The sequence below is a fragment of the Podarcis liolepis genome (genome assembly GCF_965112155.1).
Source record: "Podarcis liolepis genome assembly, chromosome: 11".
Taxonomy (NCBI): Eukaryota; Metazoa; Chordata; class Lepidosauria; order Squamata; family Lacertidae; genus Podarcis; species Podarcis liolepis.
Window position 1 is genome coordinate 34605267 of NC_139565.1, and position 16237 is coordinate 34621503.

General features: G+C 39.1%; 1 protein-coding gene and 1 long non-coding RNA gene across 6 annotated transcripts in view; one reads left to right on the forward strand and one right to left on the reverse strand.

Annotated features, from left to right (window-relative positions):
* LOC310688743 overlaps positions 1-2313 on the forward strand; it is a 66541-nt gene extending 64228 nt beyond the window's left edge. The window contains exon 6 of the long non-coding RNA XR_014517126.1: positions 1814-2313. This is a non-coding gene — a long non-coding RNA (uncharacterized lncRNA). The remainder of the gene's footprint in view (positions 1-1813) is intronic.
* RASGRF2 (Ras protein specific guanine nucleotide releasing factor 2) overlaps positions 1-16237 on the reverse strand; it is a 93950-nt gene that overhangs the window by 26356 nt on the left and 51357 nt on the right. For 4 of the 5 annotated variants that reach the window (XR_014517056.1, XM_083465185.1, XM_083465182.1 and 1 more), the window contains exons 12-17: positions 13779-13915; positions 12121-12203; positions 10179-10427; positions 8982-9370; positions 4853-4981; positions 3324-3413 (exon numbers count right to left, since the gene is read on the reverse strand). Coding sequence is in view for 4 of the 5 variants with exons in the window: in XM_083465185.1 (XP_083321311.1) it covers positions 3324-3413; positions 4853-4981; positions 8982-9370; positions 10179-10427; positions 12121-12203; positions 13779-13915 (1077 nt within the window). In the remaining variant the exon portion in view is untranslated. The remainder of the gene's footprint in view (positions 1-3323; positions 3414-4852; positions 4982-8981; positions 9371-10178; positions 10428-12120; positions 12204-13778; positions 13916-16237) is intronic. The other variant, XM_083465183.1, reaches the window with a different exon arrangement.

Genomic DNA, 16237 nt, shown 5'->3' on the forward strand with positions numbered 1-16237 from the left:
CATTGCATAGGAGTAAAGACAGAAAAAAATCTGACACTGATGACCCCATACTGATGAGAACAGCTAAGGTGTAGAGAGCTCTAGAATGTACCTTAAAAAACCAACTTCATTGTGCTCTAAGGCAGCAATGTGGAAACAACCCCCCCAAATGCAAAGCTCCTGAAAGTCAAAGGAAATATGAACTGTGCTTTCAGTAAAACAAAAAATCAGGCCAAGGATGTCAGCAGAAAAGACTATCAGCAAGTTTCAAAATGCAATATATATGATGAATTAATTGCCAACAATATATAAATACCAGTGGGTCATTTATATCTTCACAGATAGTTCCCTTATAAATATATATCAGTGCACTAGATTTTAGCCTAGTAATTTTGGCTGCTCAATATACAGTGAATATACTAACATGCAAAGTTTTCAGGATCCTCACCAGTGACTTTGGGCTTATCCACACTTCCTCTTGTTGCACTACTTTCTCCCAGGGAAAACTGCTCTTTAGCACTTAATTGGAGCAAACGGCAATTAAGTTTTCTGTGGATTGCTGTTTGTTCCAATTTACAGCTCAAGACTAGGTGTTTCTTGCAGCTTTCTACCACATGCCGAAAGCATCACTGCCCATGCACTGTCTTCTCCTCTCTTTTGCTCTATTCTCTGACTACAGGCTGCACTAATTAAATCTCAGGATGCAGCTTAATTCAGGAAGGACCCCATGACCTGCCATAGAGGGGCCAGTGGCCTTGGTCCTCCCCTTACAGTTGAAGATGTATTTATTAACAGGGCGCAGTCTTCTTTCTCTTCCTCCAATAATTACGATTTTAATAGAAGCTTGCTGATTAATAAAAGCTGCATGGTGCAGTTCCCCTCAGTTTGAAGGATAGCATTTGCCTAACCAGTTGATAAAATTGCTAAGCAACAGTTCTCTAGATTCAAAACAGCTCTTGGTTCTGGAACAAAAATAGAAGTCTATTCAAATTGATCACAGAATTCGTGCATATTGAAAAGAAAGAAAAAAAGAAATAATGTTCCCGAGTATAAAATTCAAGGACAGGTTGAAGCACGTGAATTCTCTGCCTATTATTGACACCCCAAACAGTCTAAAGACAAACTTTAGGAAATATGATAAATATGTAAATTTCAGGTAGAAATACACTAGGGAGGAAATGCCAAGGCCATTATTTTAATCAATGGGGAATACAGTGGAAAAACACTGCCATGCTTCATTCTAGCAAAAACAGCACCTATTGTGCACCAATAAGGTGTGCTAGATGGCAAACATGAGAGGATGCTTTCACCTTTCAAAACTACAGATTGAAGCGTTTCATCCTTCTCCCAGTGTTGTAGCAGTAGAACATTTTTTTAGCAGTGTGCAACAACACAAAACAAAACAAATTAAAAACAACAGTAAAAATGTAAACACTACAAGTGCAAAAGAAATACACAATCAACCACGTACCAGCAATCTGCTGGAGCAAATCATTCAGTTACTTGGTTGAAGGCAGATGACTGAAACCCACCTGCACTGTGCTGAGCTCCTCATTCCTCATCCCTGCCCCTCTCAATAACTGGCAAAGATACTCAGTGCTGGAAAGTGAGGTGAGCCTCACTGCCCTGCCCATACCACCCTGCCAGCTGAACCTGCCAGTGATATTCTAAGGAACCCTTTCTAAGCCTTCAGCTTTCATTTGTAAAAGCAAGTCTCTAGTCCTTTCAATGTGGCGTACAAGGAAAAGCATGCAGACTGAATTGGTCTCTACTGAATTGCTATCTAAGAAATAATTTAACTGATGTAAGTGTATTGAATGACCTGCCTTTACAGACTGGCAATTCTACATCTTATTCCTGGCCTGCTTACCACATAATTTCTGGCTACAGGACTGGCACCCATGTACACCATGAGAACAGTCATGGTTTTCTCAAGAAACTATAGGGCCCATAGATGACGCATGGACAACCAGCGAATTGAACAGGTCAAAGTTTTCAGATATCTTGGCCTTATATTCCAGTCTACAGGATCATGGGGAGCACGCCAGAAATGTGCAAAGAAAAAGCGTCCCAAATCGCCAAAATTCTGGCACACTTTTTCTACACAAAAGGTGGTAAACATATACCATCAGTCCTGGAAGTGTTCCAAGCTAAACCCCTAGCACAGTTATTGTATGGTGCTCAGATTTGGACAGGCACTCACCTTGGATCTACGGAAGCTGTCCAATCAAAGTTCTTAAGGCAAATTTTCTCTGTACCACCCTGTGTCCCAAACGCATCATTGCGCCTAGAGGCTAATCTTCCCTTGATGGAATTGCGGATTTTGCATAGGACACTTAACGATTGGCTTCGCCTAAACTTAAATTCCCCCCGGTCTAATATCCCTAGTGCTGCGCCTGGATAGACAATCAAAAACTTCACTCCTGTGGTTTATCACAACAGCTACTCACTTTGGGTTTCAGTAAAACAGTCTAATTTGTCAGCGCCTAAATGATATTGAGCGTCAGAACAACTTGGCCACAATAAGGAAATTTTGCCCATGGTATGACAATTTTCCACCTACCCTTTTTGACTCTCTGGCACCCTATCTGCATAACCTAGCAATTCTAAAATACAGGTGCACTTTTACTTTCACAAGATTGAATGTATTGCCCTTGGCTGTACTTGAGAGATGATTCCAACAGATTCCACACAAAAAACGCTTATGTCCCTGTGGAGATGGCCATAACAAATTGATGGTGCATGCCCTTCTGGCTTGCACTCTTTATAAAGACTTGAGGAATGAGGTTATCACCCCTCTTTTATTGTCCACTCTGGGTTGCCCAGTCACTGCCACAGTGTCCTTTCTCTTGGCAGATCAAGATGAGCAGGTGACAGCAAAGGCTGCAAGGTTTTTAGCTGGGGCAATTAGAATAAGACCCACTATTTGACTACTGATTCAAAACCCTAAAATGTTATTTTATATAATTGACTTTTTATTTCTATTCTTTATATATCATACTGTTGTTTTATTGCTATGGCCGATGTCTGATGCAAATAAAGATTCATTCATTCATTCACCATGAGCACAGTGATGAATATTTCAAAGAAGTATTTGTCAATCATTTAGCCTGAAATCCTGTATCTTGTTATGTGGCAGCAAGCCCCATTGAATTCAATGGGATTTACTTTTGAATTGGTATAGTATTTCTCAGTTAGTTAAGCTTAGTTTTATGCTGCCTTTTGGACCAAAGCCCCCCAGAGCAGCCTGCAAATATTCGATTGCAAATATTGACTGCATTCACTTACTAGTGCTCAGTAATTCAACCCCACCCCCAAAAAAATTTTGGTACCAGAAGGCTCACCTGGTGGGCTCCCATGCCCAGCTGCAGCTGTAGCAATAGCAAAAGCAGAAGCAGGGGAAACGGAACAATGACTGTTGTCAGTCGCCTGTACTGCAAAGTAAATAACAAAAAATAAAACAACATCAACAGCGAGCATTGTTTTGTAAATGAAAACCACAAGCTTGGATATCTATCTCCATGTATGCTTTTATGGTAGAGGAAAAAACATTGTTTAAGCATGCATATATACAAGCAAACCTTCCTGCTGGAAAAAACAAACAGAACATTTTGTGATTTTGTTTTTGATTCAGCAAAGGCCTCTGCTAATAGAAGGAATATATATTTTGGTCAACTCCCACCTCCTCCTGCAGACTCCCATGCTGTTCCAGAAGGGCAGCCAACCCTCCAGAAGACATTTTTAGGGGGCAGCATTTGGGAAAGGGGGCTGGTAAAAATCCCCTCTCCCCACCTGTTGGCAGAGGCACCAGCTGGATCAAAAACATTTCCATGAGAGGAATTTAACTAACAGAATAGAGAATAGGAAGATGGAATATTTAAGGAGGAGTGGGAAATGTTTGCAGAATATCTGAAGAATCATGTTACTCAGGCTGAAATGTCAGCAGGGTTAATGTAAATTCAGCAGTCTAAAGCATTAAATATATAGGGGGAGAGAGAAATATGAACATAAGGGGAAATTAGAATATGAAGTATTCATTGATAAATAATTAGAACCATGGAAGGGAGGGAAGGGAAGTCAGTGATTGAATGTATGGTTATAATCAATGAAATGTGAGACACGGTAATGAAAAATGATTTAAAAAATATATGTGAAAAAGCATTTCCATGAGGGGAAGGCGCAATCAGATTCCACGCTCAATTTCTAATCATACTGAACTTCCGCATGGCCTGATTCCCAAGAGAGATGTAAAAATTCTACTATGGATTTGATTAAAAGAGTCATGGAGAAAGAAGTTACTTCCGGCTCATGCAATGGAAGCGTTGGGTTCAGGACCAAGTTGTCAGTATGTTGCATCCTTTAAGCATCTGTTAGTGGGACACACGATTTACTGGAGTTCTACCAAAAGAATTTCACTCCTGGTTAAGCAATTTATTCACATCCTGTAATGAGTAATTAGAATACCATCTGTACATTTTCAGTGCCACACAAATAGACTTATTTCCCACTAACAGTGATCGGTATCATACATCTCATCACCATACACAGTGCACAATATGTCCCCTCAGTTTGGTTCATGAGAATCTGTCAGTTATAAGACTCAAGTCAATATTTTTCTCGAACAAATGTACATCTAGTTCAAAATATTGCAGAACATTTCATTGCATCCGAACGCAAATATGCTTTTCGTTCTCTTGCTGCTCAAATGCTAATCATTTGGAATGGTGTTATTCACATCTTCTTGTTTTCTTACATTTTGCAGAAAGAGAACAGAAATAGATAGTAAACAAATTGTTTCGGAATTTATTATCACTACAAGGTCCTTTTGATATAACCATGCAATGTATTAAAGTTTTGCTTTTTTTAACCTTACCCCCGGGCTGTCGATAACGTAGATGTCGTGGAGTCGAAGGAGATCTACACGGGGACAGCTCAGGAGTATCCACAGTTGAGGCACTTTCTGGGATAGTGCGATCCACTGATACAGATTCCAGAACCGCTGCTTTAAGAAGTATGCACTTTAATATAGAGACAGCGAGTGGTCTTTATAATTCAATCATAAAACATTTCACATATCAGGTATGAAATTATGCTACACCTTCTTAAACTCTAAAAACCAAAAGGTTGTTTTTTCAGTGTGCAGATTCTGAACAAAACAGATGCATTTTAAATGTTTTTTTGAAAAAAAATGATTGAAACATTTGGTTTGAAAACAACAAAAACCCACTAATGTATTTAAATTAATGAGACCCCGTATAATGGTCAACTATAAAACCACCTTTAATATAAATATATGGGGAACAAAGTAATATTGTTCTTAAGACGTGGATCATAGGACATTGATCAGTGGGGTCTTCCTTGTTCTGTTCAATGTTGATGAAAGCTCTGCACATGAAAAAAAGATGGCTTTACATGCACATTTTTCATCACTGAAAATGATAAGCAATATATGTTCATGTGAAGTTCTATGTGCACATTGGGAGCTCCTGGTGTTTGGGATACTAGCACTTACTTCTACCAGCCAACATCATTTTATAGTTCTGTCAGTGAACTTTAGTTTACGCTGCTCATGTAACATATTCTGAGACAACCCTTTAGGAAATTCGGGAAATAAGTTTATGCAAGTGCAACACCTGCTCACATAAATTTAATAATATTGATAAAATATCAGGGTACTTTACACTGACAGAAACCAATGACACAAGTAACTATAAAGCTTATAAATAAGGGAATAAAGGACACCAATTTAAAACAAAATAGGCTGTACTATCAATAATGAAGATAGCTGTTTCATGATTTTGCATCTACTCAGACCAATGTCTAGTGGTTAAAGACAGGAAACAAACAATTCAACTATAAGATTCACCAGAATCTAAAACAAACAGCACTGCAGAGTTTATGGATTCAAAAAGAACTGAGATGAAAGAGAGTGAATGACCACTCTCTGTGTTGTGGTAAGAATTCCATACAGTTCTAGCAGTGGTGACAAATTTATTTCATCTATTAGGTACCACATGCCATTATTTAAAATAAAATTGTCAACATCATTTCGGGTTGTTCTTATCTGCAAGACTGCCCTCAGTTCAATGTTGTCCTCACAGGTATTTGCTGTATCAGACCTGTTCAAATGCTGGACTGAAAAGTATTCTCAACTGTTATGTTTTCCTGTTGCCTTTGCTCCCTTTGTTGGTAAACAGAGAGTTTAAATCTGAAGCATAATTTGTCAAACTACATGCAAAACATAATCTCCCAGTGTATTACCCTAATGCTACTACTGAGTTTTCTCACTTTTGTTACCAAAATCCTCATAGGATTTGATACCTCTGCTTCAAAGGTCTTTTCTTACTCAAGGCTTCATTTTTTTCATACAAAAATCAAAGTTATTCACCTAAAAACTAGGCAGATTATATTTAATTATTTTTACATGTATTCACTTTCCTAGTTTCCTTTGTTGGTGAGGGTTGAATTTAATTATGAAGGATAGAGTTATCCAATGTACTTCTCTACTGTATCAAACTCTTAATTCCACCTGAGAGCTTCTCTCACTTGTGTTATCAAAATCCTCACTGTATCTGATGCTTCTGCCTCAGGGGACACACCTTAACAAAGATTAAGGCTGCACATATTCTGCCTGTCAACCAAGAAAATAAAAATCAGCAGAATAAATCATGGAAATTCATTGTACTTGCACGTCTCTGTTTTGCATAATTCTGTTTGATTTTGGTGCTTTTCATTTACACAGTTAACTTTCCATGTGCCTTATTCTTGATACATATTCAGGCAAAAAGTCACTAGCCTAGGCATCAGGAATAACTTACGTCATTTTAATTATTATTATTATTATTAAGTATTATTTTGCTTTTCCATTCTGCATAATGCTCATTGACACTGCTGAGATTATATAACTGGGATTCTGCTGTAGAACTAAATAATTATGTCAACAGAGAACTGAACTACGGTTTTATCTCAGGCTATACATAGTTATTAGCTAACACAGTAGAATTTATTACATAGGGTACAGTCTGCATTTCAATAAAGTGGTACCTCGGGTTAAAAACTTAATTCGTTCTGGAGGTCCGTTCTTAACCTGAAACTGTTCTTAACCTGAGGTACCACTTTAGCTAATGGGCCCTCCCGCTGCCGCCGCGCCACAATTTCTGTTCTCATCCTGAAGCAAAGTTCTTAACCCGAGGTACTATTTCTGGGTTAGCGGAGTCTGTAACCTGAAGCGTCTGTAACCTGAAGCGTCTGTAACCCGAGGTACCACTGTACCTAACAAATGAACAGAGACTAGTAGAAAAAGCCAGCTGTAACTGTTATGCATAATAACAGATACTAACTTTTGCTGAAAATCTCCTAGGCATTTTTTATCTGCAAATGAGATCTAAACTTGCTTAACTTCTTATTTGCTAGAAGTATTATTTCTGACACCATTCCTTAAGCTTATTTAATTAATGATCGGCTAATTACCACTGACATTATAACTAATGTCAATCTAAAAGATCTCTTGTTAAACAATATATTACTTTCTATAGTGACAAATCCTTTGATGAAGTCTGTATTAAGTGTCTCACCAAGGAGCTTTTTTTTTTTAAAAAAAAAATATCCTTTTCAAGGGAATTATGCTTTCTTCAGTTTTACAGTAATTCTTGTCAGGTTTCTCCAAAGAAATAAAAAGGGGCTATGCTTGGGGGGGGGGGGGAGAGAAGAATACAACTCATGTAAGTAAAAAACGAAAATAAAACTGAGGCTGAGAGAAATTTTCATGAGACCAGTTTCCAGGATAGAATTTGCATGTTTAACCAGGAGAAGCTTTCGTAGAACAGATAAACAAATTACATAAAAGCATCAATATGTTTCTCTGCTCTTTGTCCAATTCCAGGACATTTATCACAGCTCACAGAGATGTGCGAAGGTCCCCAAGGCCCATCAATTCAGCACCTTGTTCCCCAAATGCCTCTGGGAAACAGGTTGCAAGTGGGATGTGAGGCCAATAGCCCTTTCCTACTGTTCTTTCCCAGCAACTGGTATCCTGGAGACAGCCACCACGACTCATAGACATGGGTAAGTCTGAAGCTCCATGTATTTGCCAAATCCCTTTTTAAAGTCATCCAAGGTTGCATTCATGTGGCGTTTTATTCCGTCTTCCCAACTTTTCCCAAACTGTTGATTTCCGCATTATATCTGTGTTTTCACACAATATAAAAATGACTTCCAGAAATAAAGCAGAATATTGCACAAGTTTAGTGCTAATTTTCATTTTATTTGTGAATAGATTTTTTTCTGAAAGTTGCACCGAAGAGGGAATTGCAGGTGCAGCTTGTCATGTAAGCTACACCTCCTGGAATTCTTTCTTCTATGCAGATATGAAAGGTGAAGGAGCCCTATAGCTACCCTAGAACAGGACCAGAAATTCCAGCCATGATTTGTTGAAATAATTGCTCAAGGGATCTACACAAATTGGGGGGGGGGGTTGCATCTTACAGCTCTAGAAAATCCTCTTTCTACATTTCTTGCATTGGTCTTTTAAAGGAGAAGGAGAAGAAGAAGAAGAGTTTGGATTTGATATCCCGCTTTATCACTACCCAAAGAAGTGTCACAAAGTGACTAACATTCTCCTTTCCCTTCCTCCTCCACAACACAACACTCTGTGAGGTGAGTGAGGCTGAGAGACTTCAAAGAAGTGTGACTAGCCCAAGGTCACCCAGCAGCTGCATGTGGAGGAGCGGAGACACGAACCTGGTTCACCAGATTACAAGACTACTGCTCTTAACTACTACACCACACTGGCTCCCAGTAAAGAAGCAGCAGCATTTGCCAATTTATTCCTCCACTGCTCCTTTCCCATTTGTGCACATAAAGGTAAGAGGATTTCAAGTTGTGCACTTGAGCAGTGGGTGATGCTCAAAACATAAGCATGCCCACCTCCCTTGTACCAGCACACCCACATTTCTTTGCAAAATAGCAACCTTTAATTACACAATATATTGTATGTATAATACCTCTTCGGATGCTTCTCCTTAGTTTGTTGCAAAGCTCAATACGTGGATTCTCTGAGTTTTCATCTGCAAATCCAGGACTTTGTTCTGGAGATGAAGGGCCTTTGCTAAGGTCCAATGGTACTTTAGATAGCGTGGGTGGTGGTGAAGTGGCAGGGCTGTATGTTGAGGTAGGACTACTGGCAAGAGAGGTCGTAGACAGATCTAAAGCCCCTATCCTAGAATTTAGTGGAGAACTTAGTGACAATTTTCTGGTTCTGACAGGCGAGGAAGTCCTAGAGAGTGATAGAGGTGGAGGGGAAGAGAATTTGCGGCAAAGGTGTGGTGATTTTGCATCAGCCAGGTGTTCTCCTCTGTTGTTTTGGTTAGTAGCAAAAAACAATTCCAAAGATCTAGGAGAGAAAGGAAAGGCCAGAACGGATTTTGAACAGTGCATGCTAAAAGCTACTCATAAAGGAACACAGGTCATTTGTATTTTGGCATGTACAGGCAACTCCCCATTTACGCATATTTAGAGCACGTGCACATCGCCACAAACCTGGAAATGGCACAAAAAGGGCAGAAATGGCCCTAAAAGAGCAAGAGAACAGCAAAAATGGCACGAAAACAATGTCTAGCAATCCCATGAGCCTTTGCAAGTGGAAACCCAGGAGCCCTTGCATCAAACTTTGTGGAGAGTTGGAATTTGAGCAAGGAGATTTGGAGGGAGCATTTAATTAGTGTGATTTCAACTGGCTGGAGTTCGACCGCGTAAAGCTGAAATGGCTCGTGTGAATTGTTGGGAGAGTGGGTTATGGGTTTGTTTTGTTCTTGTTTCTATTATGTATTCTGTGCTTTTATTTTTATGCTGTGAACTGCCCTGAGATCTTTAGATGAAAAGCAATATACAAATTAAGTAAATAAATGTGTGTAAGCTGCAAGCATAATATTGAAATATGGTTATGCGCATATTGGAAAATAAAAGAGACAAATTCCAAAACAGAACATCTACCATACCAGTAGGTATGACATGACTGGCATTACAAAGTCCAGGATGGATGTTTGAGCCCAGCTGGATTTTATTCCTTCTCCCATGGCCGAAAGAGTAAGCAGTATGTAAGCGTAAAAACAAACATATGTAAAATTGTTATCCAATGCATTTTGCAGGGTTTATTATGACGGGAGATCTCACGAGAACATAATGAGTAGAAAGGAACTCACCTAACAGGGATTGAGGTGAAAGGCCTTTTGTAAATATCCGACAGTTTCTCCAAGACAACTGCTGCAGTAGTAAATATGCGATAAGTATGTAGGAAAGTATTAAGGAAATCAATACTGAGAAATCGCAAGTCTGTTAATCTCTCCAAAAGGCGTTCAACGCTTGCATAACGAATCTGGGGCACTTTGCAGGAGTTTAGTGTTTTGCTGAAGCAGATGTCAATGTCATCTTTGTGAAGACGTGCATCAGATCTACATAATATAATTATTTAAAGACTATTATTAAACATCATTTTGTAAGTCGTACTCAGGGTTTTTTGTTTTAAAGATGCTGTCATTTTTTAAAATATAAAAGACAGTCTTTTCTATACCCTTATGCAACTCATACCTATGCAACCAAAAGTTAAATGTGGGGTGTGTGGGAAAGCCCCAATGATTATTCTAGCAGAATGCAGTAGGATGTATCCCAAAATCCTTGGGGCTTTTGTATTTCATTTTTAATTTGTATTACTGTACTCAAAGTGGGTTTTATAATCAGGATTAAATGTGCTTGTCACTTCCCAGCCTCCACTACACCATACATGGCCTTTCAGCAGCATTGCAGCTCTACATGGGGCAGTGGAGAGGCTTGCAGTGAAAGGGATCTTGCTGCATAGGGGAGCACAGTGGTACCTTGGTTCTCAAACGCCTTGGTACTCAAACAACTTGGAACCCAAACATTGCAAACCCAGAAGTAAGTGTTCCGGTTTGCGAACTTTTTTTGGAAGCCGAACGTGCTCCATTTTGAGTGTTATGCTTCCAATTTGAGTGCCACACTTCCGTTTTGAATGCTACGCTGAGATCTGCCTGTTTCTATTTATTTTGCTTTTTTGTTTCTGCGGCTCTTTTTGTTTTGTTTTTGTGACTGTGTGGAACTCAGCTCAGCTACTGATTGATTGATTGATTGATTGATTGATTGTGTGACTGCAGTTTATTGCTTTCATTTTATGGATCAATGGTCTCGTTAGATAGTAAAACTCATGTTAAATTGCTGTTTTAGGGATTGTTTTTAAAAGTCTGGAACGGCTTAATCCATTTTGCATTACAGTGGCACCTTGGTTTATGAACTAAATCCATTCCGGAAGGCCATTCTTAAACCAAAGCGTTCTTAAACCAAGGCATGCTTTCACATAGCAGCGAGGGACTTAATTTACAAATGGAACACACTCAACAGGAAGTGAAACATGTTCTTATTCCAGGGCAAAGTTCACAAACCAAAACACCTACTTCCAGGTTTGCAGCATTCTTAATCCAAGTTGTTCATAAACTAAGCTGTTCTTAAACCAAGGTACCACTGTACTTTCTATGGGAAAGTGTGCATTGGTTTTGGAATGCTTTGGTTTTGGAACAGACTTCCGGAGCGGATTAAGTTTGAGAACCAAACTGTATCACCCTAGTGCAAGGACTTTTAGTTATGCAACAGAAGTTTCCCTTTTCCTCCTCTCCATAAGTGTCCCCCTAAATCTGTTCTAGGGTTCCCCTCAACCCTCTGGAGGGCACAGGGGGAATGCAAGGAGAGGGGAGGGAGGGGAAGTTCCACTGTGCAAGCAGCTAATGGATCTACTTCACTGGATACTGCCCACAGTCTAAGGTTGGTTATGTCTGCTAGGGTAACACCAGAGTCTAAAGAAAATCTTAAAACAAACACATATAAAGTAGCACACCCATTAAATGTAAAATTATAACAATGATTTCAAGAACAAAAACTAGTATATTACTATTCAGACTAATAGTTTTCTAAATCTTAAAAAGCAAACGAAGTAGGCTCACAAATAATGCAGCATTTCCCTGTGAAGCATGGGGTTAATAGTGCAGTGAAGCAAAACAGCAAGGTTTCAATTTTGCATTTGAGGGATAATGCAACAAGTCCCACAGTATGGCTGCATGTCGAAATCAGCAAACTTACTTGATCATATGTGGCACAGTGACTTTGGAGTTTTCTTCAAATACTATGGTCATTAAACCGTTGCACCGTATGTTGTCAACACACTGCATAAGATAATGACAAAGGGGAGTGGAAATATATGGTGGTGATTTTTTTAAAAAAAATTCTTGTAAATCTCAACTGTTATAGTCACAGTAAATGAAAAGCTCTATCTGTTGAGCCAGAAGGAACAGAAAACTAGACTTCCCAGAGTACCTGGCAATGGATGTCTTTTGAATAAACACTTTAACAACCTCCATAATGCTATTCCCTCCCTGTCACGATCTTAATGTTAAGGGGTACTCTGGTGTTGGAGACTCTCCAAGAAGGTCTGGTGCTGAGTAAAGCTTATTATGAGCCAGGCATGAAGACTGAGCAGACTGATTGCGCTGGGTCAGGTTTATAGTGGGCATAACAGTGAACTCCATTTACCATTCTAAATCCCGTAATTACAACTGTGTGCCTTTACTAGTTCCTTTTCCTTGCACTTTAGAGATGCCATGATCATTGGTTATTCTCCTGCTATTTGCTGAGTTCAGCAAGGTAAATAATTCTACTGCTGCTTTGTTAATACCTACATTCTGTTACAGATGCCATACTCTTCAACATATTCTGTATTTCCAAATATCTGTAATGTGATGGCAACCAGCAATGATTTTTTTATTCTTTAGTAATAGAAAGGTGAAGTATTTGCTCCAGGACATTGCTTCAGGTGGGGGGATTTATACGTTTTCTGCTCTTTTATGAATATTGAGCTTTTAAAAAATTATTTCAAGGGCAAATTCATGACTCAAATCCAATCCAAATATTTGTTAATATGATAAACATGGAGGTGGGAGAAAGCCATCAGTAAGTTTAATTCTCATCAATTTCGGTACAAAGAGGAGGAGGAGGAGGAGGAGGAGAAAACCAGTATATCTGGATATCCTGAAGGAACTTTGCTTTTTAGTTTCAGTCCCACCAATTAATCAGAGGCAAGTTCTAATCTGTGATTAAAGCTTTAGTTGATTAATGTACCAGTTAAATAGATTAAAGGTTGCAGCACCAATCATATTACCAAAGCAGAGGGGAAATGAATGTCCCTTTGTTTGCTTTTGGCTTGCTTCACAAGCAGCTTACAGATCACAACTGAACTGTTCTCAAGTAACTAGTATGAGGCTTGCAACCTTACAGGAGTTACTTTAAATGTAATTGATTGTGTTTGCAATTAGCATTTTTTCATGAAGTCGGATGCTGGTATTCATGTGAGAAGGGGGCATGGTCTGCCCCTCATTTGAAAAAGGGTTCGTACTCCACTTCATGGCATTCCTAACCCAAAATCATCCACCCCTTTGAAGAGGCACACATATTTTGTGCAGTTGGTGTAGCCTAATCTTGCATTCTCTCTCTTCTTAACTGTTTCTTCCTCCTTCACTATCAAAGTCTGTCTGTCTGTCTGTCTGTCTATCTATCTATCTATCTATCTATCTATCTATCTATCTGTTGAACTAGCACCAGTTCAACATGGGCAAGTTACCATTTTGTTACTGATCGCACTATTTTGTTACTGATACCAAAATATTATATTTCCTGCATATCAAGCCATGAAATTATTATTGCATGCTGAGTAAAACATGTAATCCCCAAGAAAGTGAAATTACCTGACTAATGTCACTTGTCCAGGCTGCTTTTTCCTGCCGTGAAGGGGCTAACAGGACAATGGTAAAAGGAGGTGCATCTGCTGGTTCAACCACAATCTTGAAGTCAAGATGTCCAAATACTTGCCCAGAACCTTTCGCTTCACAAAGGGAGCAAAGAACAAAGCAATTACAGATGGAAATCTGAGGTGCATAAAAACCTCAAGGCACAACGCAGATCAATTTTGTTCTGCAAGCAGCATCTGTTTATGTACAGTGTGGCAAGACTCCAAAGAGTGATTTAGGCCCCTGCCAGGGCTATTCATTAGCACAGTTACTTTTTCTACTTTGAACACTGGATTCCCAGGGAATACCACAAACTGTTTATGATGTTTATGATTTCAGAAAGGGCTTGCCATGTAGCATGGGAAGCTGCTGATTGAGAAAAATAAGTTTAAAATGTTCTTCAGCTTATGAAACTAGAGCTTCGAATTCTGGTCCACATGTCCCTCAATATGAAGTTCTATAGGGATCTAACACGGGCACAGAACTCCATGCAAATATACCCCAATTTTGTTTAACAAAGTTTCATGGATGCATCCCCACTACACATAGAGAATTCTACCTTCCACTCAAATGACTGGGAAAACCTACAGCAATGGAAAGCTTAGAGCCCCAGTTTGTGCCCCAGGGACCAAGCAGTTTGCTCTCGATTCAAGAAGCCACCAAAACCTCATATGGTTTCTTGTTTTGTAACTGAGAGCACAATTCCTTTATAACTTTTACATTATACATGCCTACTTAGAGTTTAAATCCCACTGAGTTCAATGGGGCCAACTTCTGGGCCAGAGATTTGGGTCATAATATACAGTTCAATGATTGGATAAAATTGTGGAATGAAAATATAAAATTTACGGCATGCACTGTGTTAAAGGAAAATGTTATGAAAATGGTTTATAGATGGTATATTACACCCGTAAAATTGGCAAAAATGTATAAAACATGTAATAAGTGTTGGAAATGTAAAGAAAAAGAGGGAACATTTTACCATATGTGGTGGGATTGCAAGAAGGTGAAGGGTTTCTGGGAATTGATATATAACGAATTGAAAAAGATGTTGAAATATACATTTGTTAAGAAACCAGAGGCTTTTCTTTTAGGAATAGTAGGAAATGAGATAAATAGAAAGGACGGTAAACTTTTCCAATACGCAGTAACTGCAGCGAGAATATTACTGGCCCAAAAATGGAAACAGGAACAACTACCGACGTTAGAAGAATGGAGAATGAAACTGATGGACTATGCAGAACTAGATAAACTAACGGGGAAGATCAGATATCTACGAGACCAAAAGTTCATCAAAGATTGGGGAAAATTTTCAGATTATTTGAAATGTATATGTGATGAGCAAATAACGCTAGTGGGATTTCAAGAAGCTCTGTAAATGATTGAGGAATATTGTGTTGAAGAAAATAAGAGGGTGAAGGTATGTAAATTGCAATATAAAAATTAGGAAATGTGTAACTGAAGAATTGAATAATGGATGATTGTTAGAGAGGCTGAAGGAAGTTCAAAAGAGAAAATATGTGATAAATTTAGATTGGATATCATAAATGTATGTTGGAAAATTAATAAAAATTATTTATTTTAAAAAAAGAGTTAAATGGGGCCAACTTGAAGGTGTTGAGACTGCAGTCTTAGTTCCTGTTGATCGCTGGATTGTGGTCCAAATCAGATATGATGCAATGACCCCCCATCCCCGGTCTGCCCAACTTTCCACTGATCCAACTTCCCAGCTAAAAATCATCTATTCATATGAAACAACTAGGCACACTCCCGTTCCTTTTATTGCAGGGCTGGACAACCTTTTTTAGCCCCAAGGGCAGCATTTAGTGGTAAGTACTGGGTCCCACTCAGACATACACATCTCTCTCTTTCTCTCTCTCTCTCTCTCTCTCTCTGAACACACACCACAGTGAACCCACATACATGCAGAGAGATGTGCAATACAATCTCAGTGATCCCTTGTGTGCTCCCCCCCCTTCATTCTTTAGGTGATTGGCACTGGGTAGCAGTCCTCCCTTCTTCCCTGCACCAAGCAGCTGGAGAGAGGAGATACTATTGCTGTGGAAACACAGCCAGATGGGCAGGGAATAATAATAATAATAATAATAATAATAATAATAATAATAATAATAATAATAATACTGCTGCACACCTTCCTATTCTCCAGTGTCAATTGGCACTGGCAACCCCTCTCAGCTTGCCAAACAGCTGCTGAGTATAGCACAGTTATGATCATCCCAGTCTGCCTTCCTCTGGTGGACTGAGGGAAGTGGTTTTGGTGGAAGCAGCAGTAGAGGTTGACCAATTTATGGGAGGCAGGAAAGGCTTGTGGTATGTAGATTTCAATCCTGTGTTTTCTTGGGAGCTGCGACAGACACATTATCTGGGGACTGTATTCATTATATATTGTACAGAAA